The sequence below is a fragment of the Anabas testudineus genome, chromosome 1 (assembly GCF_900324465.2).
Source record: "Anabas testudineus chromosome 1, fAnaTes1.2, whole genome shotgun sequence".
NCBI classification, from domain to species: Eukaryota; Metazoa; Chordata; class Actinopteri; order Anabantiformes; family Anabantidae; genus Anabas; species Anabas testudineus.
The window spans coordinates 16117060-16142228 of NC_046610.1; the positions used below are offsets into that span (position 1 = coordinate 16117060).

At 37.5% G+C, this 25169-nt stretch overlaps 1 protein-coding gene across 3 annotated transcripts in view; it reads right to left on the minus strand.

The window, feature by feature from the left end:
• LOC113161677 (myosin-10-like) overlaps positions 1-25169 on the minus strand; it is a 45774-nt gene that overhangs the window by 18423 nt on the left and 2182 nt on the right. Inside the window, exons 1-16 of one of the 3 annotated variants that reach the window (XM_026359443.2) lie at positions 24340-24684; positions 19093-19249; positions 10816-10843; positions 9293-9395; positions 8888-8917; positions 8635-8649; positions 8020-8037; positions 5251-5343; positions 4489-4552; positions 4165-4263; positions 3712-3855; positions 3200-3295; positions 2233-2351; positions 1308-1460; positions 1018-1191; positions 734-907 (exon numbers count right to left, since the gene is read on the minus strand). In XM_026359443.2, the coding sequence (XP_026215228.1) occupies positions 734-907; positions 1018-1191; positions 1308-1460; positions 2233-2351; positions 3200-3295; positions 3712-3855; positions 4165-4263; positions 4489-4552; positions 5251-5343; positions 8020-8037; positions 8635-8649; positions 8888-8917; positions 9293-9395; positions 10816-10843; positions 19093-19249; positions 24340-24684 (1812 nt within the window). Of the gene's footprint in view, positions 1-733; positions 908-1017; positions 1192-1307; positions 1461-2232; positions 2352-3199; positions 3296-3711; positions 3856-4164; positions 4264-4488; positions 4553-5250; positions 5344-8019; positions 8038-8634; positions 8650-8887; positions 8918-9292; positions 9396-10815; positions 10844-19092; positions 19250-24339; positions 24722-25169 lie in introns of those variants that run through there. The other 2 variants (XM_026359442.1, XM_026359444.1) reach the window with 2 other exon arrangements.

The following is a 25169-nucleotide window of genomic DNA, read 5'->3' on the forward strand; positions in this document are numbered from 1 at the left end:
AAGATTGTGGTGCCAAATGACACAGTCCACATAATAGTAAGCAGATGTACTACTTAGCAGGTCTCTCTGCCTGACAAATAATAAAAAATACTGTGTTCTAATATTGCATAACACAGATCCACTCCCATACAATATCATATAAATTAAATCAGGATTCAGTATTTCCCTGAAATCCCATCAGCGGAGAAGCATGAGTCATTGTTGTATTTGAGCCCTGACCTGCAGCAACAAATCACTTGTTGTTTGAGTGAAGGAAAGAGGAATTTTGGAAAATATGACATAGACAGAAATGAAGAAGGGGGTCCTACACAAAGCTGAAGTACAATAAAAAGTCATATTTATGGTATAATGTAGAGATGCAGCCTTTAAGGAACTGAATTAATGCCTACTGATGTACTGACATACTATTGTTCATGAAAAGTAACTGAAAGTCTAACAGCAAACAGTACAGCGGATGTACTGTATCATTTGTACTATAACTGCTATGACTACCAATATAACCTTTCTTCTATGTGTCTGTTTTGGTAAATCGTTTTGAGATGAGAGCCAGATCTTTGCTTTAGTAAGGAGCTCCATAAATTCAAGTTTTTATCCTTCAGTAAACTTTGTAGTAATTTCAAAGAAAACATGCCTGGAGTAAATTTTCCGCTTTAAACAGATCAAACACAGATAGTTGTGTATGTGCAATGGGACAGTCATTTTGAGTTGGATAAAAAAAAACAAAACAGCGTACCCTCCCGGCGTAATGGATGATGCAGAAGTCAGCCTTATCTTTGAGCTGACGGGGCCGCTGGAACTTGGTGTGTGTGCCCTGCTCCTGAATCAACTTGTCTACAAAGGTTTTGTCTGTGGCCTTAGGAAACCAGCACTCCTCATCCAGCAGAGCCAAGACTCCTGGAGGGTTTGCCTGAAGGTATAATAACAAAGTACAAGTTTAAGTGGCGTTTAGAGAGGTACATTTTAAATTAGTTTAAATCATCCCTTTGATTCAGCTACTGGATAATTGTTGAAACTGACCGGCCTCTCAATGAGATCAATGCAGGGCTGCAGGTCGAGGCCAAAGTCAATGAAGCTCCACTCAATGCCCTCCCTCTGGTACTCCTCCTGCTCCAGGATAAACATGGTGTGGTTGAAGAGCTGCTGCAGTTTCTCATTGGTGTAGTTGATACACAGCTGCTCAAATGAGTTCAACTGTAACATGGGACAAAAGACAGTACTCTCACTGTAAATCACAACAACAGCAATTTCATCTAGCAGCAACAAGACAAACTTAAACAATAAAGAATTGAAAAGAATTCCACCCAAACCTGGAAAATCTCAAAACCCGCAATGTCCAGGATGCCAATAAAGGAAGCACCCTGACGTTTGGTGCGGTCCAGGGCTTTGTTTATGCGATGGACCAGCCAGCGGAACAGACGCTCATATGTGGCTTTAGCCAAGGCCTCCACGGCAAAATCAGCCTGAAGTGACACAGAGAAGAGAGGAGAGGATGGACAACACACAACAAAGGTGAGGGAAAACGAGCAAAGAGAACTTACATGGCTAATCTGTGGAAAATCATTTGAAAAATGTCTAATGGGAGTTTTTCAGGTTAGCTTGATTCAGATATGAGGTCAGATTCTAACTGGTAAACCTATTCCTATTCTACTGGCATGTCTGTGTATGGTTTATGTTATAAATGAGTCACACTTAACAGTAGCAATTATGATCAGGAGTCTAAGTAGAACTGCACTTTAAATGGCAATGAATGATTCATAAACAGCACGTGTACTTCTGTGTTGTTTGGCAAAAGATAAAACTAACAATACTTTGTGCCCAGAACAGTATGAAACAAAACAACATTTAAGATCACTATTTGACAATACTGTTGATATTAACAGTTTTATTTCAAGTGCAGTTTGACTGTTAATATAATCATGCAACTGTATGGTTAAACTGTATTAAGAAGAAGCCAGTGAGAGGTGGGAACAGAGCTACAGTATACAGAAATTACAACACTTTGTGTTTTCTATTGGAAACAAAGTAAAACACCATCAAACTGTCTCAGAAAAGAGAATTTCATTCATTTAAGATCCGGGTTGTGCTCCAAAGTCAATCCCAGTAATTGAATGAACTTACACCAAAAAGGATTACCTTCTGATAGATCATTGTTAATGTTTCTGAAAACCAGCTACAGTAGCAGCAAAAGATAGTATACAGTGTGTTAGTCAGTTAAAAAAACAGCTAACTTACCTGCTCTTTAGTCTGAGCTTTCTGGACATAGTCTCTTCCTACTTTGATCCTTGGTGACAGGATGGCTCGGGTAAACTCCATTACATTCATACCTAGCAGATGACACAGCTTCTGAGCGGCTGGAAAAAAAAACACACACAAAAAAGTTATTTAATTTAAACTAAATTCAAATTAAATACTTATAAAAGAAGGCAACGGCAGGAGACTTTGAACTGTATCTCTAAGTTAATATCATGGAGTTTCTGGAAACGATTGTATTTCATTATAGAAATTAGTATCTTTCCCATTGTTATTTTAACTGTAGTGTCTGAGAGTTACATGATTAAATAGATCATCTTTTAAGCCTGTCTAACACAACTCAAGTATGTATCAAATATGTCAGGTCAACGCTGCCTATTACTGATAAATATATAAAGAACTTTCCAAGATGTTAAATTTCCATATTAACTGTAATGGAGAAAATGTCATATTTTACATGGCTACAGCAAGTGGAAAGTAGAAAAAGTTGTATCCGGTGTATGTCAGCCAAGTCTCACTGCAAAAACAATCTGCTACAGTCCAGGGTTCTGCTTGTCACATCTGGGAATATCTGGCCGAGCTGCATCACTGGCATTATATTCATTATCTCCCTGTTTCTCTCCTTTAAGTGCCAAATATGCAGTGCCACATGTGCAGGAATTGGACGGCTGTGCCCCATTTCCTTCAGGAGTAAATCCTCATAATGATGTGGCTTAATGGCAGGCTGACAAGTTGCCGGGAGAGAAAGGACATAAATCTTCAGTCCCTCTGTTGCGTAGATGAGGTGCAGGGTGTGAGGAAGGTAGAGAAAGGGTTGAAATATATATGGGAAAAGGAAAAGAGAATGACAGTGTCTTGACCTGTAAACTCCAAGCTACAGGGTTATGAAGCAGATGTGAAAGACTGAAATGTGTGGTGTGTGTGTGTTTCAGAGACAGAGAGACCGTACCAGTATTGTCAGGCATGGAGGCTTGGTCAGTGTTCCTCTCCTTCTTGAAGACAATGTTACCGAACTGAAGCACTGAGGACACCACCTTCAACATGGCTACAAACACAACAACTACAGTGAGACATCACTGTGGCAACACATGATTGTGTTCAAGCAAGCTGAAAAATATTAGGTAATTGTATGATGGCTAAGAAAATTAAGAATCCTGTGCATTCACTTATTAACTTGATGTCATACATAAATATAGTCCAGCCCATAGGTACATAGGACCACAATACAAAGCAAGCTATACGACCATGAGCATACAAGTTGTGGTAGCTAACAGAGCATTATCATACAAGGATGTGTGTGTTTTTGATAAGTGGTAAAGACCAAAGGCTGCAGCCTTGTTTTAGTTATCTTAACATGTATGTACATGACATAGTGATACGAAAAGAAGAACAAGAGAAACACGGCTGCTTCCCCAAAGAATCTTATTGTATTTACGTTTTATGTTGTTCTGCAAAACATACCCAGAATCTCCTCATGGTTGAAGCTCATTATATGCATGGCCTCCATGGTCTCTTGAAAGTTGTCTTTGTCCTGCTGCCCTGGAATTGGGATGTTACCATTGGAAAGAAAACGGTAGTTGTTGAACCCTTCCAAAAGCAGGTCCGCTGTGGACAGAAAAATGGAAAAACATTTAGAAGAAAGGTAAAGCTGTGACTTTTTCAATGCTGTAGATATACAACATATTATCCAATGTCTTTACTAATTGTGAAAGATTCCCTACTAGATGAAGCAAATGAGTTTGAGGACTAAAATAAAAAATGTGAAATTCTTCATTTGTATGTGTAAAGTTCTAAATTACAGTAAAAAATTGTCTTGCACCTGGTAACGCTGCCAAAATCAGCTGCAGTCTAGAGTTATAACACAAGTGACTAGAAGTAATTTTATGGTGTTGTAATCAAGCTCAGTCTACTCACATTTGAGGTGTTCTCCAGCTCCGGCCAGCAGCTGGTAAAAAATATGGAAGGTGCGTTCATCTTTGGCTTGACGAATAGCTCTGGATTTCTCCAATAAGTCTGACACATGGAGGTCAAGGAAAAGAAAATCTACTATTCTTTGTCAGTGGCTCTGTATGGTTCAACTTGTGATTACACAATTTTTAATTAATACAGTATTCTACTTCAACAAAATAGAAACAAAAAATGTCCTACTGGATTCATTTTTGTGTATGATCTTAAAGAACATGGCTGCTAGTACCTTTTTAAATACCTACAGTAGTAAACCACTTTAAAACAGGATACAGGTTTCAATATTGGCTCCAACAATGTATCCTGTGACATCAAAGTTGATACGGATGAACTTCCCCTAAAGAGATTAATGTAAGATAAATGCTCAGGAAATGTACAAGATGTGAAATACAGAAATCAATCAGCGACATTAATGGGTCTCTGGTTACACACACTGAAAGAATGCCTTTGTCAATATGAGTGCTCATAAGACTCATCTACAGATCTTCAGGGCTGATAGTAATATTGTATCGTCAGAGAAAAATAATATATTATTATTATTATATTTACACATCATTCGTCTTCAGCCGACATAACATTACAACATAACTTAATTCAGACACACCAGGTAAAGTACTTTTTCTTTGAAGGACTTTGTGGATACAGGTTGTGTGCCATACATCACATGTCAGGCGTGTTTCTGATCAAGTTTTCAAAGATAGACTCAAATGTAGATAAAGTTCTACTCACAACACAACACATGTAGGTTACACAGGAGCCTAGTTACTACAGGAAAATTAATGTAAAGGTGAGGCTTTACTTATGGCCTAGACTACATCAATATTAACAGGCTCTGAGTGGAGTTGCCTCCAGTCTGTAAGGCCACAGTATATCAAAGGCATCATTAATGACTGGAAGAAACCTGTGTCTAGCTGTAAGTACTGCGTAATTACTTACAGGAAAAGTAGAATAAAAATGTGATCTTATAGTTATACTATACTTCTGTATATTTTTAAAAACAGAAGTTTCTAGACAAACATAAGTTTCTGAACTTACAAAACGTGATGAGTTGTCATTTTTCACTGTCTTTGCGTTCCCAAAAGATTCAAGGATGGGGTTGGCTTGTAAAAGCTGCCGTTCCAATTCCCCCTGAAAAAACAGAGAGACGTTACAGCGGTCCTTTTCTTCCACATTAAGACCAAATAACAAAAATGTTAAGACATGATGATGATCATCACTGACAACTGGAAAGAATAAACACAAACATGCAAAGACAAAGACAGGAGATATCAGAAGAGTGGTGTATTTTTACTTATAGTGTATACATATAGTATTCCCTGTGGGCAGAAGGTAAAGATCTGACAGTCACACTCCTAAGAAATGTCACTTACCAAGTCTTAGATTTTATTTTTTTGTTGATTTACAGTTGTCCACTATGTCAAATTAGCTAAATGAGACTGCACCCAAACATGTTCCTTAGTGCTGACGGTTATTCATCAGGCAAACAGAATAAAATTTTATCACATCACTTCTTGTCACTGAAAGTTTTGTCATTTAACACAAAAATGTTAACATAACATAACATAATGTGCTTAATATTGAATGCTGATTATCCTCTGTTCTATGACACCTTATTTTTAGACTTTGCGGAATTTAAATAATAATATAAACTATTATTATAATTCTGTAAATGTGGGTTTAACAGAAACTGCAGTCCTTCCACAACTCTGTTAATCGAATTTGCAGAAATTCTATCTCTTAAAAATGCAAAAGAAAAATTATGCTGATCTCATCTCTGCTTGACTGAGGACTAATGATGTGCTTGACAGGGAAAAGCCAAACAGTCACTTTATCCTGTCAGAGAGAATGTCTCCACACTGAGCAGAAACACTTGGCCACTTTAAGAGGCTGAATAAATAAATAAGTGACTTATGCAGATGTTTGGACAGGTGGCCTGCTGTTTCCATCTAGGCCACATTGTGGCTTTGTCATGGCCCGGGAATTTAAAATGACTGACTTGTGCAACATTATTTCTCTTCTTGTGGAGTGAAGAATTTCCCATTAGATCAAAAATAGCTGCGCACAGTAAAGTTTTGAAGAGGCCATTTTCCACACAATGGAACTGAGGAATCAGTTCTGCGCTCAGGATGAGAGACATGTAATGTGATCTTTGGTAAGGGAGCATGATGGGCTGCTTTTAATTGAGTTTCTGAGCGGCTGGAATGAGGCAGGGCTGAACTGGATAAACCTGGTCCCTTTCCAGCTATCAAAGCTGCACAGGGCAGAGGACTTAAACCAGAAGCTTTTGTGTCTTTATAAACACAAGGCTGTGGTGCAACTTGGTAGCTCAAATTGTTCACTGGCAACATCTGTTCATCAGTGTGGTCTGCTGTATGCACACAAACACAAAGAGCAGATTATAAACAACAGGGGGGTCTAATTTAGCAGCATTAGAAGCTGACCCACATTCCTGCTGCAAAGTGAGCATGTCAGACCTCTGACAGACAACAGACCTGGCCCCTCCACTTGAGGTGGCCAGTTGCTGTGTAACTATGATGAAATGTAAGGAATCTGGCACATTATTAGTCAACACCACGTTACTTTTAACAGACCCTGATGAAGGACGATGACGAGACCAGTCTAATAATAAAACTGCTTGATAATCTGCAAGTGTTGCTGTTCACATTATTAGTCAACACCGCAAATACCCCCTAACATTTCACAGCTAAAAAGATTATCTCCTATAATCTCCTTCACTTTTTTTCTTTGATGGTAAACATTTGCAGGTAAAAGTTACATAGCTTGTGTCTATTTCTCTTTCTTTACAAGAACCATGAAGCAGTACTTCAAGACAGACTGAGTGAAGCCAAAGAGGATCAGTCCAAACTGTTCCACTAAATCGTCTGAGGTCGAGGCCAGTTGTGGATCTGTTTTTGCTACTCAACATCTGCTCCAGAGGTCACAAGGCCAGACAAATATTACAAGTTCCCATTTCACCAGCAATAAAAATTAGAACACTTTTTGTAAATGGCACAAAGTATTTAAATGTTGGCAGTTACAAGCCAACGTAGGCTGGCAGAGCTTCTTAGGCTTACTGCAACTTAACATAGGAACCGTTGAAAGAAGTACTACATCAGCCACTAGGACTAGATGTGATTAAGACAAGTTGGCTTGAAAACCAGTGAACCACTTCAATCATTCACAGTGATTTAGCTGTACATACAGACTGGCACTATGTCCCAATACCTAACTGTTTTAATACTGAAATTGCAGTTTTAAGCATTAACAGCACTCTATGACATGTTTAGGAGCGCAGACAAATTGTCATATATATAACATCAGCAGTTTTGCTACAATTTGCCAACTATAAAGTTGCTATCAGTAAATATATTGCTACTTTTTAAAGTCACAACTACATTTAAACACATAGTGGCAAATCTAAAATGTGCTAACATGTCAACAGCGGGAACAAAGTTAAAAATGACCTGTTTCATTCTATAATTAAACATGAGTTCCATCCACATCATGGGAGCTCAATTTATTAAATTAGAATTATAGCAATAATAATAATAATTATATTTCTATGAAGCTATTAATAAGTAAGTAATATAAATGGTAAATGTTAAAAGAAGCAGCTCTGAGTGAATTAGTGAGAACAAAAGATCATGCAGTGCAGACGTTACAGAAAAATCACAGCAGGTGGATGAAAATAATGTACTGCCCAACTTCAGGCAATATTAAAGAATGAATAGTTATTTTGTGTGTAAAGCACCCTGTTGATATTGTAAGTGAGGTGAAACAGATGAGAAACTACATACTACTCACATAAAACAGGGTTCCACTCTGTAGGACATGGGGAGATTAAATTGTTATTATGGAAAATAATAAATAGCATTAATGTCATGGATACAAATGAACCTGTAGTTCAAGAATATTAGCACAGCAGTATATGAACACAACTAAAACTAAAATCCTGGTTCTCAAGACCCAAATTACTGCTGGTGTCTTTGATTAGGATGTAGTTATTTATGTTTATCCTGCATCTCAGGTATAATTCAGTCACATCAGATGGACACAAGGACTAACTCTGGGTCCCAGTCAGGTCTAAGCACTGATGACCTCTCACAGGTAAACTTAATTATAATCTTGCTTTGCTCAGCTGACAATTAAACAAGACAGGTGTGATTACCAGCTCAATCTTAACAGTTTGAAACACCTATAAGAAAAGCCATTAAACTGCACTGACTACAATTATCATTCTATTGTTGGCAACAATGCCTAGCATGTAGCTATATCAACAAACAAAAACATGTGTGTGATTATGTTTCACTCACTGACAGCAATGGCATGCTAATTTACAATATGGCACATCTTGAACACAGTACATAAAACACAACAAAGAGATTCTATAAGATCATGCTAGTTTTGAAATTTACTTACAACTGCATTTTGTCCCTGATGAAAAGAGACAAAATTACATGCTAAATATTATGTTTTTATTGTTCAGGAATTTTAACTCAAATGTTAAGGCTGATGTTACTGATGTTTGGACTGATTGACACCATCCAATTAACCATTAGTAAGTAAAGTCTTTAGCAGATGTACAGTATTTTAAACCCAGGTTATAAAATAGAAAGTTTCACTGAGAGAAAAAGCATGCACATGAAATGTATAAGAAAGGATAAAGACTTGCCTGTAGTTTCACTGGTTTAGGTGATTCTGGCTGTTTGTTACAGATAAACAAATGCAAATTGTTAGATTGTGTGTACATCAATCTGGTGCACAAGGGCATGTCATTGTATTACAGGTACTGTATTGGTATCTATACTTATACCTATACTAGTAATTATCAGTAATGGTCAGTAAATTCACACTTTAGATCACCTTGTTAAATCACCAACAGTAGCGTTCTACCTTTGCCTGACATCTTCCATTCTGCTGATGTGTCTGTGTTGAGGTTGTTGATATCTTATTTTCATGTAACCCCTCCACCCCCTCACCACCACAGTGTGCATACAACCGTCATTCTTACATAAAAAAACAAAAAAAAAAAAACAAAACTCTAATAACCTTTAAGTTATTAGAGTTCAATACTCACAGGAATGTTGTGATCTTTTCTTCCTTTGTGGGAGGAGGCAACATGTGCGAGGTACTGAATGACCTTTTTTGTGTTTTCCGTCTTGCCAGCTCCCGACTCACCTCTGCAAGACATAAAAAAAAGACAATGCACACAAGAAAAAACATTCTTAGAATAGTGAACCATCAAGCTGTTTAGAATAAATCATTTAGAATGATTCTACATCTCCATTACTGGGTGATCAATAAATCAAAGATGTACTGTCCTCCTTTATCTCTACAGATTTACAAGCCCTTCTTTTGACTCACTACAAAATAAAAAAAGAAAAACAAATATAACTCTACGAGTGGATGTGACGCATGTCTTTCTCTGCAATATATTTTTTAAATGTCAGTTCAGCTTAGGCTTGTGGTTGTGGTTGTGTGGATGTCTGTACTGCCCTGTCATACAGTGACCATTGCATAGAAAAACAAGAAAGAAACTTTCTCAAGTCCTCAAAGCCATGCAAAAACTTTGGGGGCAGCAGTTTAGATTTAGAGCATACCTGAGGTTTTACAGTAAGTGCAAATCTGCATACACCAAGTATGCACAAAATATTGTTTTGGTTTCAGATGAGCAAGTGCAATGTGGCTCAAAATACAAACTGGGACAGTGGTGTGTAAGTGCTGTCAGTCTTTTTGGCTACTGTGCACAAAGAGTAATCATAGAGGGATGTCTCTGTTGTTGGCCTTGAACTGCTGGGTGTGAGATTCCTCAGTTGCCAATTTCAAAAGACAAGCCACTTGAACAGGTACTGCTTACTTAATCATGTCATGTGAGCTTTATACATTTTTTAGGTTGCTAGCTTGATCATCTAAAAAGCTTGATGGCTTTTTTACACACAGCACTACAGAAAGCTTTAGCCTTGTAGTTTTGCTATATTATAGTTATCTGTAAGGCCTTTCACCTTCTTCACCCTTCAGGAAAAAAGCTCATGTCTTGATACCCTGTCTCACATTTTCTATGGCCACATTCCTGTCATCTCTAGATACTTGTCACCGAAATGACACGAGAGGGCTGTGAAGCTGAAATGTCAGGCTTTTTATCAGACACCACATTTCTCACTTTTCTCTCTCAAGTAGAGATAGTCTGGTCAGTATCACCAAGATGAACAATTTAAAATCACTGTCAAGCCTCAAGGCGACTGGTTTACCCTCACTGACCTTCTTAACTTGTGTCACTTTAAATTTCATTTCATTTAGACAAATAAGCAAAAAGTCTACAGAAAGAATACACTGCACAATATCATGTTCTAAAATACTGAAGGGAAAGGAGACACTGACAATAAATCTTATGCTATTTATTTGAGCCACGTGCTCAATGTAACAATGTAAGATACTGATGCATGAACATGTGGGACATAGATGCCTAACACAGTTTTTTTATCAGAAATAATTTAATGTAATAAGCAAATAATCAAAAATAATGTCCCGTAATAACAACCATTCTAGTAAAAACCACTTAGTGTACATTTATGCATTAGTGAAATAAACCTGCATACTCACGTGCAAAGAATTGATTGGTCTTCTCGATCTGTGGAGACAAGAAGGGAGAAGTCAACGTCAGAAACTGGTCTTCAAATTAGCCTCTCTAACATTTGATTGACACCATTACCAAAACTCTGTGCTAAGTCTTATCAGTGGACTGCGAATGTGAAGGACAAAGTCCAATTTAATGTGCAATTGTGAGCATGCCATTAAAGGTATTAACTTCACAGAATTGTTAGAATAATATTTTTTTCAGTAGGCCCAAGCTCCATGGCATTTCAACACAGGTACTTTCTAAGATGCAATGTCAGAAGTGTGGAAAAGCAGCAGTGGGAAGTCAAACCACTGCACAGGTGAGATAAGCCAACTGTAATGTCAGCTTTGCATTATAAACTAGAAGGTGCTGACTCTTATTATAATTTTAATATTTGGATCTAGGCCAGTAATACCTGATTTTACTGTATACGATCAATTACAGATTACTTTATTTAGTAGAAAAACAGCTTTCATCTTGCAAAATGCAGCCCTTTACACAACAGAGCTGCTGATCAAATTCAAAAAGCCTATACCACTATGTTTATTCAACTGTTTGCAATACAGGCTCCTCCAAATGTCTATTAATATGCTGTCCTTCATCTATCTTTGCATTTTTAGTCTTGATAAATCTAGTATGGCCACGGTATCTAAGTAAGGTAATGGTCACTAATGAAAATAGTATTGGTTTGTAACAGGCAGGGTCAATATGTATAGACTCTGCATTCATCCACATAATATCCAGTTTCCAATGTTTTACAGAATGCGTTTCATTTCTAAGCTATTACCGGATCTGAATTAAGTTCATAAAAACAATACTTTTGCCATTTACATGGAATATACTGGGTTTAAATATTATGTTGAAGGATCTATAAAAATTCCCCCCAACACAGGGACTGGGGCCTCTTGTCCAGTCACATGGCTGACCGAGCAGCAACAGCAAGAAGTCCAAAGATTAGATAAGACTTTCTGCACTTGACAACTTGATGCTTCACTGTTCCTTCAAATCGTATTCTATGACCCTCAATTATTCATATTTGGAAATAGCTGTATTGCATTAAAATATGTGAAATTAACTTCCTTCAATTATAATAATTACATAATAAAAATACTTTCATCAAAATAAGACCTTTTCTATTAAATCTCAGGAATCTTTAAATGATTAAAGAAAAAATAAATTAAACAATTACAATGATGCCAAAACAACATTAAACCAAATAATACGGATTTATCCCCACAGCTACATTATACAAGCATGTGCAAGTAAATCTATTAAACAAAACATGATAAAAACACATTTTAAGGTGAACATTTGATCTACCTTATTTCCTTCTAGCTAAGACAGTTTACAGCATCTCTGTTTGACGAGCTGATCAATTTTGGGCATAATCCCAGGTGGTCATTAATACTACAATACTACAGTACTGCAAAGTCTGCAAGTTTGATAATTGAAGGAGTTAAAAGTGCATTAGTAGATTGACTTGGGAGAGGTAAGCAATCAATAACTCGCGGAGAGAGATCTTAATTTAAACATAGCTGAGTGACTGAACAAATTCTAACCTTAACATCTGCATTAATCCAAAGATGTTTTCACATTTTCATCAATTAATTTAGTGGTTACTTAAAGCCTGAAAACTGCTGTACAAAGCTGTACAGGTTTGACTTCAGCAACAAGTTGTAAGGCCAAAAGAGTGTGACTGAAGTGTTGTACTAGGTGGAAAGGGCACCACTCTACAGTAACTCTCACAACCTGCTTCAGCAAGCACTCAGACCAGCACAACAATATTACATTTACAGAAAATTAACAACAAAAAATTGTTAGTGGTCTGAAGCTCCCTGCTCTGTCACCATAGGAAAAATTAATTACCTACTTTATAAAACCCAACTTATTTTGTATTTAAACGTTCGTATTATTTAAAAAATAGGAACACTCAAATGTATATACTCCAAAACAGTGGTTACCAAAAAATGCAGGTCAGGAGCCCCCCAGGGAAGCCTCAGATTATTTCTGAGGGATCAAAAGAGGATTTGGAGGGACAATCTGTTAAGATTCATTTATTTTCTTATTGCTGTAAAACAACAAAATTTAGGTCCACTATCCCAGGGTTATCAAAATCTATAAAGTAATAGTTGATGCAATGCCAGAAGCATGTAGTGATGGGTCAATTGTTCAAAACCCCAATATAAATATTTCAGCTCACTGTGTGCATGCTGTGGCCGTTCTGTCAGAGGGGAAGGTTTCCTGGACTGAAGTGCTGACTAAGTTCCTTTAGGGTGAAATAATCAAATGCTATCTGACTGAGGACACAGCTGGACAGCTAAGGTGTGACAACCTGGGTTTTCTGGCTTTGACCAAGCAATTCCTGCAGTTAAGCACTGTAACAAAGGGCTTGCACACATGCACTAAATCTAGTTCAATCCTTCATGATCTCCCAGAACCTGATGTCAACTGCTGTTCTGTACAGCACAAATGCAAACACAATCCCCCATTAGCCCATAGATCTCTTTACATTCACATCCCTATCTGAATTGCACAGACAATGCAGAAAGCTTGTGTCTTTTTTATCATGCTGGCCACAGACACACTGTAAAGACACCATCCAGTCACTTCCATTCACTAACTTGCTATGACCATAACAACCTCTCCAGGCTAGGTGACTTGGGACTGAGCAGATGAGAACTACCCAAGGAGGGGTTGTTTTTCTGTAATATTATTGATGGTCATAAGCACTGTTTTACAGGTTTCACATGATTGGTAGTCATCTTGCCAGCATCACATGACTACTGTATTATCTTCAAGCACAGTGAAGATCCTCCCAAGATACTGCATAGAATATTAGTTAAAGCTGAGAAGAGGTTTGAATACAATTTCTTAACTCGATTTAGTTATTTTGAAATGACATAAAGTTGTACAACTATAAAAGAAGTAAGACAACATAAATCTCAACACATGACAAGTGTTTCTGTTGAACAGTACAGATCTAAAGAACATTATGGAACTGCTACAAGCTAAAATCTTCCTTACAAGCTCCCTTAAAGATAGAGGGAGGGGTGAAAGGAAGGGAGCTGATCTCAGCTCACGACAGTGAGCTCATTGTGAAGCTGTGTCACACTAGGCCTGGGCCAGTGTCTTAACTCATGGGTGATGCCTGCATTTACAAGTGGCAATGAAGTTCAAATGCTCACCTCAAAAAAAGTCTTTTGCACTAATCTAGATGTTACTGAAGTATCACAGTGGGATAAAAACCTCCACAAACCCATAGTGATCTAAACACAGGAACACCTAATACTACAGCGCTATCTCATGATCAGTTTCTCCTTCAGCACAATCCACCATAATGTCAGCTTTTGGGTTTTTTTGTCCTTTTTCCAGAAGCAAATCTCAACAATAAAGTCTGGTTAAAATACATCTGAACTATAATCCAATTACCAATCAACAATGAACTGTGGAATCATAACAAATACTTCCTTGAAGAACCTACACAGCTACATCAGTGTCTTCAATTACTCTGGTTGTTGATCACTAAACTTTGTGAACGTTGTCCACCCTTACAGGTACAATAAGGTTAATTAAAGAGTGTATGGAGGATGTCATTTAAATCTGGTTTGTATACACTTACACAGTCCTGAGTAAAGTAATGAGACATCATAACGGACTCTGAACTAATGCACTCCATTAGTCTACAACTCTGCCAACATTATGTTTTATGAATCTTGTGGTTGCTACTGAGCTTATCTAGCCTTGAGGTCGGCAATGAGTCCAAATCTACAGAAAACCTACAGTTTCAATTTAGTTATATTTGTTTTACGAACAAAAAGGACTACTGACACTGTTTAAAGTCCACTATTCAATCCTTCTACAGATACAACATCATGATTTTCCAGTCACATTTTTAAAATGTTAACCATTTTTTAAACCAAAAACTACAATGGCCATGAATGGATTACCACAAACAAGGTAGTGGTTAATTATCCCATGTGGCAATTATGAATTGTCTTTTAAGCCTATTTAGATGGAGCATGTGTGTTGTACTTTACTGTAACTGTAATAGCAACCAAACAAAAATGTGCTGATTTTGAAGAATTCTAGATATGCTGTGTTTTTCTGGCACAGAAAATGTTTCCCATAAAACAGAAAGGGCTTGTGATGTTTGGGCAGCTTTCCTTGGGATGGAACACCATATGTTCTTTAGCAGCTTTATGTTTTTAGTGGCATGAACCATACTAGTCTCCTACCCCACTATACTTTTCAAATAATATTAACAATAATAATAACAAATAAAAATACTATTGGTTAAATGGAACTCTGCTATGCTTTGGCACAGTGATATCTGTCAGTAAGGCTTAAAAGTCAAAGCAGTGATTATTTTTAAACTATCCATTTTAGGGGAACAATGGAAAGGACCTCTGGTGTGGGCAGAATCGGAGGCTGATGCTTTCGCCAAGAAGTTACGGATGGGAACAAATGCAGTGGAGGTCCAGACTGTTTGGTTTCTTATGTGGACCATTCCTGAGAAGGAAAATCCGTATTGAAGTCTGATAGGGAGATTAACTGTGTCTGAGATTAACTGTGTCTGAGAAACACTGACAACAGGATTTAGATTTTTATAAAAGATATTTATGCTAACAGCATTGATGGCAATCATTTAACCAGTTTGCAGTTAATGTTTACATTAGGTGCAAAATCATATCATTAAAGGCTAAAGGGACAAGGCTGGAGGGAAAAAGACATACATATTTAATATGTATATATTTTAGCTCATAATGCTGCATTGTAAAATAATGTTCCAATAAATGTTATCACTTCCAGTATCTCATTTAGTGAAAATTGAATATAATTACTGCTCCCTGCTTACAATTTGTGAAGACTGTAAATCAGAGCATTAGTTTAATGCATACTATCTCTACAGGAAGCTCCTTTTTGTAGCTCATAGTACACATAACTATATTTAGTGGTCCTCTTCTAGTAGTTTTAGCTACAGTCTCAATTAAACCCAATTTGAAGGCAATACAGAAAGTTATTTTAAGTAACAGTTAAAAGAATACAAATGTGTTTTAGTTCCAGCTGTTTGTGCACTATAACTAATCAGCTTTAATGGGATCTTCTACAAAAGAATATGGAGTAGCCCTTCAAATCGATCTGAATGAGCAATTTAAGCGTCATCAAAAATCGGCTCCTTTTAATCTGGACAACAGCTCCTAGTGGAATGTGGAATGTCATGGTGAATTGCTTTTTCCAAAGATAAGCAAAAAATTTCCTGTGTGATTAACACACGCTGGTGTTTCCCAAAAGGAGACTGATGTTGAAAGAACCGACATGGAAGATAGCTTTAAAAAGCTGTTACTGTTTGCTACAGACCTGATTGGTGCCAGGTGGGCTGCTGTTTATAGAGTGTGTGTGCCATTAAAAACACTCCCAAGCTCATTTTATCACACATTCCTGACAGTATAAGTTACACTGTACAGTTCACTGAGAACTCTATGGGTCATGCTTTGCATTCTTCAGACACTTAGTTTAATCTTTCATAACTATCAGCAATGTTGCTGACATGCAATATACTGTATCAGGAGTGCTTTGTTCATTGTTAAAGAAATTGACCTCTAAGAGAAATCAAAGAGCTCTGTTTTTGGTAAAATCTCACTAAACCAAGCTGGATCCAGCTGGACTTGACATTGTGCCCTTATTAAACACCAGGGAAAGGCTCAAGAAGGGGGTCTTTCTCCATTTCCACCAAAACAAAGAGCCCCTGTTTCATAACCAGACCTTGGGACACTTTCAGTGCTGTTGATACATACTCTTGGGATCCATCACAACTGCTGACATAACCAATCATCGACACAAGTTTTCCAAGTCTTCCTACACATTTTCTGATATAAGATTAGCTTCTTGTACATTAGCGAGTTCTTAGCAGCAGGACAGTTAAGGCAATTATGTAAAGTCTCCTCTAATCAATGACAGATGTGCAGCAATTTCTACAGGTCTGCTTCAACACCCTATCTTTGTTAGGTAGCACCTCATTTAACCTCCCATCTAAGCACTTACTGGTTTCACAGCAATGTTTCAGTAATTAACACAGCACTGCAAGCTTCAGACACCTTTCAGCTGTAAATATGATTCACCAATATGCTCAGCTCCAAAGGTCGTAAATTACAGACATGTTTTTTGTCTCATAAGGTTTTTTTTTGTTTAGATGGCAACTCGGGCTGCAAAGGCTAAACTTGAAGTGTGAAAGATCTGTTCTAATCATTCAGAGATAACAGGGAACAGAATTGGGCAATATGGTTACAATTAAGTCAGCTGTCTGTTTAATATCTTTCAATGTATTGAGTTGGGGCTGTAACTAGGCTTTATTTTAATTTTGATAATCTGCTGATTTACCACGAACTTGTTTATCTGATAAAATACATGTGTGGAAAATGGTCATTACAACTGCAACAGACCTAAGTGACATAATTAAATTGGTTGTTTTGTCCAACTAGCACTCCAAAGTAAAATATAAATAATAATAATAATATAAATATTTCACTAACAATAACATAAGGCTGTGAGAAGCAGAAAACTGATTATTTTTGATAAATTACTCAAACAGTTAAGTGATTTTATCAAAACTGTTCACGGTTTCCATAGCTTACTGGACCATGGTTTATGGCAATATTGGATTTTTGTATGACTTTTAAGTCAAACTGATAAAAAGGTATGTGCTGATACATGTTTTGTCTAATATATTTTCTTATGTAAACCGACTTGCCCAAATGCTATGGGTCACAGCTGAATGGCAGCTGGCCTCCACTAATCTCCAACCTACAAACCTCCTTTTTAAACACAACTCAGTTAATTCTAATATGACCATAACTAGAAATGGGTTACAGTTTTTCCACTAGCTCTACGATCAGATTTTTTCAATTATTTTAGGCACATTATATTTGTTTCCTTTTCATCATTTCATTAAAAAGTCAAACTGTCCTTCCCCTACATGTCTGTCTAATGGGTGGGGAATTGAGGTTGTGAAGAAATGGAAGTGACAATATTTTTTATATTAAAGCTCTACATGAAATATCTGAACATATGACAGTATAAAAGAAAAGTATTAAAAGCATGACTTACAAATGTCAGTTACTGACAATAGTGTTGGTTGACGCTACAAAAACTTGTTTCTGTGTACCAAGATAGAGAAAGCAAAACCTAAAAGGACTGATGGGACTGTCCAGTTTGTCACCATCCCCACTGGTCAGCCCTTGCAATCACACAAAGAACTTATTGTAGAACACAAAGGGGTCACCCTCTCTGTTCTCGCTGGTCTGATCCCAATCAGTCACTGCTCATAGAGCTGGGAAGCTTGCCAGCTATCAGGCGAAGATCTTTGAACACATCATCCAGTATTGGCTGTATTCATTTACAAGATTTTATGTTCTTACACAAATTAAAACCAAAAAAATGTGACAACAGCAACTAGGGTAGACTGAATGCCACAGACGAAAAGTAGTGTTGTTCTGTTAAAGGGTCAGCTGTACTCCAAAAGATGAAGCCCAAATTCAGCAATAACTTCAACTGTTTATCAGGCCTGGATATTTGCATCATTTTAGCCTGGCCTCCCTTATAGGACAGTTTCAGCTCGCGATGTTAATGGATTTTCTTGATCGAAATGCCTGCTTCAGGTCCTTCCACTGCATTTCCACAAGACTAACCACTGAGCAAACTTTAGATGGTTGGAGATTAGAGGCTTTCTCCTTGCAACTCTGCCATGCACACCATTATTGTTACGTACACCATTATCGTTCTCTAGATGGTGGACTGATGAACATTGATGTTAGCCAATGCAATAGAGGACGTTTTCTAGATGCTACTCTGTGGTTGCTTAATCCTAGAGGTTCACATACTTTTGATTGACATGTTTTTTTGTCTCAAGTTTAAATCTGTTCCCTTTATCTAGTTTTAGGACTAGGACATGAAAGGTTTTAGGTCATATTTATGCAGAAACAGGGATATTTTCAAGCAGAGTCTTTAGTCTTGCTTGCTGGAGACATGGTTGAAAATAACACTGTAGCACAGATAATTCAAGATCAATAGCATTAACACCATACAGTCTAATTCACAAGGAGAAAGAAGACAGCCTAGTAATTTGGTTGTGTGTGAGGTTTTACTGCATTTCCATATACAAACTTTAACATCAGAGAGTCTGATATTGAAGCTTTTATGACAAATAAGCTGATAAATACGTATCTTGCCAAATTTATTGTATACCATATTACATTCAGACTTACCTTGTAGCATGCATCTGTATGCAGATTCTGAGATGGCGTAGATGTGAGGGGGCATTTCATGCCTCTTTTTGCCCCTGTACATCTCAATGATGTTCTCTGAGTAGATGGGCAAATTTTTGTAGGGATTTATAACCACACAGAAGAGACCAGAGTATGTCTATGGAAAGAAAAGAAAATATGGTTCACTGTTAATTCATCAGCAGCAGCTGTAATTTAACACTCAATATTTTGTACATTATTATTGACTATACTGTGCACTAAATGGACAGTGAGCAAACAGAAAAGTGACTGAGACCCTTTTAGTGCACTGTTATGAGAACCAAAAAGACTCAAAAAACACAGGAATGGTTCTCAATGTGGATTTTTTGGGATGCAAAGATACCTGTAGAAATTAATACTGACTCAAATATCATTGATTAACTTTAAGGCTTGTTTTTCTGTTTGGTCAAAAGACACTGGTGCAAATGACTGCTGACTGATGTTATACTTTGCATCCAGCAGTGTTAAAATTACTCCTTACTCATCACAGTCAACCTTTTCAAATGTGGCAATTCACCATCTGTTTTTTCTGAACCAAGGGTTTGTGATTTAAGCCACAACACTATATTGACATGCAGTATGTCTCCTACCGCATTAATTTAATGTGCATTGTGATTGGGGGTGGGGATACAGTATCGTGTTGCCAGATTAAGGCTTTTTACCCAATGAAGAGACCTGCCAATAAAAACTTGACACACAACAACAACAAACTACAATGCTGATGCATAACACAGACATATATGCATTCATGATCAGGCTATAAATAAGCTAAAAGAGAATTTTGAATTTCCCTAACCAGTCCCACCTGGCACTTTACTGCCCCATATCCTTTTCTCTCATTCATATCCTGTTAGTGAATGGAATGATCTTAACTTTCCTTCTGTTGTTTTCACTGGATCCCTCCCTCTTCTTTCACCTTTCTGATCCCTGTGCTTGGCTGCGTTGCAAAGCTACATTCTTTTAATCTTGTTGTCTGAGGCAGTCCAATGGACTGCACGGGGCCCAGGGCCTGCTAATCTAGTTGCTGAACTGGAACAACAATGACCAATGCATGTTGTGGGAGGCAAGTGGAATGTGTGTATTGGACTAAAAAGTAAAAAGAACACTTTACATCTGTCACCTGGCTGGATGTTCACACCACCCATACACAGCACCTAAAAATAACAATGCAATATTACTGCAACTGGGAGGGGGCAATAATTCATTATTGTCACTTAATGTGTATATATGCAAACCTAACATACCAGAGGCCATGTTAGTTATAGTTACATGTATTACTGTATAATTTGAATTAAGTAAAACTATACCTCATTATCAAGATAAGGCTTAATATAGTCCAATCTACCTCAAAATAAGCTACAATTGGTACAATTAACACAGGTTACTTAAATCCAAACACTGTGTCTGTGGAGAGCAGGGATAAAATAACCAGATAGATTTGAAGACCCAGTCCCCACCTCGTCCGTGTGTTGAGGTGTTTAAGGCACAGCTTTCAACACAAATTTGTTACTCAAGAATCACAGTGTCAGATGACAGATTTTACATTACTGACTGGTAACAACATTACTAAGAACAATAGTTGCTAATTGGCATTTATTGTAAACATTAACTCTTGAGCTGAAAGACATCTTGTAGGACTCGCGCCATAATGACCCCTTCCCCAGTCCTTTGCAGTTGGCACTCTGCCAGGCAGACAGATCAGTGCTCATCACCCAGTGCAGGCAGTTAGGAGAGAAATGACTCAGCTTGTTGTCCTTGATGGTGGACCCCAGGGGGTATCTGGTGGATTAGTGGGGCTCTGAGGGTAAGGGTTTGGAAGCATCAACAGCCAGGCATAACAAAACACCAGCCAGCATGCTGTGGTTCATTCCTTTCTAAAAATGCAGAGACTGCACAAAGGAACTTTTACTTACAGGAAAGTTACTATAACAAATACATGTAATCCACAAGTAGATTAACTATATATTAATCATTAAGCACTAAACTCAGGTTATTCTGAGCTGATAAATAGGTCTGAACTGGTAAACACAGACGTGAGCTACCAGAGAAATAATGGCCAACAGAGGAGAACTCTGACACAGTTGAAAGACTTCCCAGCTCTCCAGAAATGTTCAAATAAATGCCTGTGAAACAAGCAGCGCTTAGCAACAGAGCTTCTCTAAAAAGGGGGAAATGTCTGGGGTCTCTTCTACTGCATAGATCAGTCTCCTCCATTCTCAAATAACATTAACTGGACTTTACCATGTTTTTTAAACTTGACTTTCGAAGTTAATTGATAAATGCATTTCCCTAAAACATTATATATTGAGGACTAGTACGATTAAAGCTCTACATTTGCTTTAAATCTCACTCAACAGCACTCGATTAAAATGAGAAACCTGCCTACCAATGTACTTTTTACTCTTCTGACAGCTCAGAGGAGCAGAGTGGAAGATTAACACAAAAAAAGAGTTTAGTAACTAAATGAAAATAATCTGGGGGATTTACAGTCGGAGACAAGCTTATGGTACCTCCGTCAAGCAAGATGGTTCTACTGGCATGTAGACATTGGTGTGTGATGTTCCACAGAAACTGAGATGTGTATGTCCCTCAGTTAAGCTGAAATTACCATTATATGATGACTTCTGTAATATATAGAAGTGAATATATGATGTTTCATATTGCGACTGAAGACATTCAAAAAAATAAAAAGATCTTCAGGTTTTAGTTGTGAACACCTGCTAGAGTGACAGGTAGGTTTAATGAACACAGAAACAGCCTGCAAATACAGGCTTCCCCCCAAGCTCTCAGGCTGGAGCTTCCACTTTTCCTCCTCAGGATGTGCTCTCTGCACTGCACAGTGACATCATAACAATATATAATCCCTATTTCTCCTGACTAACAATTAACATATAAGTAACAGAAACATCTGAAGAAGTTGCCCATGCCTCTAGTTCATTAACACTTTCTTTAAGTTTATTTTATTTTCTAAGGCACAGCTGACCAATTCTGATCTTTTAAAACTCACTTAGGCATCTGTTTTTGAAAAATACTTAAAGCATGGTCGTTTTGAAAAGGCGTGTAAACTGGATCAGAATTAAAGCATTTCTGTGACCCTGCAGAACAGCAAGAACAGTCAAAAGCTGACATGGACTGGCTGATGATTGAGCACATGTCTTCTGACAGCTAAAAAAGCATTTCAGTTATTTGAGCAGACAGATGTTGCTTATCAGTGAACACAAAGAACTCTGTTAAGGCGGTTTAGTTACAGTGTGACTCAACACTGGACTCCCTGGGCTCAGAGATGGGGCTGGGTTCACTTCTTTCCCCATTAATAGCCTTCTGAATATTCTGAAAAATACAAAGATGGTCTTTTAACTTGGGCTATAATTTGAAATGAGCAAATAAACAGTTAACTTGGTAACAGTGTTGCTGGAGCCTGCGTAGGAAGAAGGCTGAGAGGTTACATTATACTCTAAGTTACAGCATATGCAGCATGAGAAACTGATTATTCACTTTTGTTAAAAGGTATACAAAGAGGCTCTACCTATAATGTATGTTTGCAAACTTTCAAAGATCAACACTGTTGTAATATGGTGGCAAACAACATCTGCTCTAAAGAGATACACACAAACAAACCCCTCTCTTGGCAGAGAGCCATCAGTAGACAGTGATCACATGGCAGAGCTCACACTGCTACTCTTTACCCCTAATGCTGACGTCAACAGCATAAGCCTTTCATTAACATTAAGACATGAACTTATAATGCTATCAATACTTTTCAGACTCTACTGCAGAATAAAACCTCTAAGTAAAAACATTCTGATTTATTAGGTTGGCATGGCCCTAGCTACAGAACATCAATGAAAAACATCTTGTTTTAAAATATACCTTACACCTCTGGGACTCTTTTGTTGTTTGCTTTTACAAATTATTATTGTTGTTATGTGACCTAAATTTCTATTTTTGCTACAACGGTTCATCATAGAGTAACATAACAATATAACATATCTTCAGCTATAACAATTAGCTGATTAACTGAAAGAGTTTCTAGCAAATATTGATGATGAGTTAATTGACATAAATTAATTTATTGTTTCCTAGCGTTTTCTGGATTAGTTTTTTTCTACATTAATACGTGAATATGTTTGAGCTCTGGACTGTTACTTGGACAAAACATGTAATCTTCTACTTTTTCTTCAACAGCATGGGAATGTAAAACATATATAATAAAAAACACAATCAAAAATTGTAGGCAAAATATACATTTGATCCTTGGAATAAACTAAATTGGCACCCGTAGGCAAAAATACCTACGGGTGAATTCTTTCCTTAAGTTAATTCACTGGGGGACATCAAGCCAAAATGCTGGTGGGCTGGCAGGCCATCTACTGGATAATAACTCTGATGTAATCACGCCTCATCAACACAAAAAACATATAATGTCTTCATCAACCCTTCAAATGTGATGACTTCCTCCATAAAGCTTCCAAACCTCAATCTCAGAGGCCATAGCACAAAAACCACGTAATTACTTTCAAAGAGAAGAGTGAAGAAAGACTAAACTGCAGCTTTCTCAAACATAATTAGTCTCAAGGAACAACAGTTTAGATTAAGAAGATGTATATGTAGTATGGTCTAGACAAATTTAATATCAAACTCGTAGCCAGTGCAAAGATGCCCCCATTGTTTACTAATTAACATTTATCAGCACTGGATGAAAAAACAAACCATCTGTCTCATCAAATCTACTATAGGCAAGCTAATTTCTGGCTTTGTGGACATAAGTGTGAACCCCTCAGCCCTACTTCCTTTTTTGGTCTCAGGTGGCCCATAATCTTTGTATTTGGGTTATTCCAGGAATGCATGTCAAAGTGGTCATAATCACAGGGGATATTGCCAAATAATGTAGGACGTGAAGGCTCATTAATTTAAGGAAATGTGTTTTTTGTCTCTTGACTTCAGAAACTTGAGTGTGGTGTGCTATGTTATCCATAGCACACCACACTTGAGTTTCAAAAAGCATGCTCCATGTTGCACATGGACCAAGTAGTAGTACTCTTTAGTACTTTTTCATTTTAGGAGAGAATTGTTGTTGATCTCTGCAAAGCCTTTAACTATTACCAGTGCAGTTTTACTATTTATAGGCTTGTTTTTAGGCTTTAAGTTTGTTTCTAGAATATCAAAGACAACTACGTTTTTAGAAGTGATTCAGAATAAAATACTTACATAGATGAGACCAGAATAGTAGCGATCTTTGAGGTTGTGAAGTACAGAGGCCTCATTCAGACAGGTGAGTTCAGCCATGTCCTCTACTTTGCTGAACTTGGGTGGGTTCATCTTCTGGATGTCATCCTTGTTGACCACTGCCTTCTTCCCATTCTCTGCCAGCTCCACCACCACCTCATCTCCACGCTCTTCACGAACGCTGGCAGCCTCAAAACCGTGGCGTTCTGATGGGATCCATACTAGCCTCTTCGCAGTCCAATCGGCCTGTGCTGTCGGGTTATACACCACAGCGCGGTCCACAAAGAGGTACCGCTCCGGGTCCTCTTGCCCGCTCCTCTGTGACATTGCTGCTGGAAACCAGAAGCAAAACGCACTAGGCCACCTGTAGTGAAGAGAGATTTCATACAGTTGACTAATGTCATGTTGTTCACATGGAGCACAAAGGAGATCATCACTGTGACAAAATACTCAGGTTGATTACGCAGGAACTGATGACATTTTAGACTAATTAGACATAATCATATAAGGACACCTTAATAAAATCACAATTAAATGCAAACATTTGATGGGTAAAAGCATTATAAAACACCATGCTGAGATGGTTTAATTCATAATATATGTAATTATATAATCACGACATAGATTATTGTCATAATATACATACATACATATAATATACATAATAACATTTTCTATAAAATTAACTGAGACATTGGTCAAACAGAAAAGTATGCTCATGGCTAATTAAGCCAATTAAACACCTTACAAATAAAAACTGATCTAAAAAAATATACTGATATTGCCATAAAGCATTTCTGCTTAATTTACTG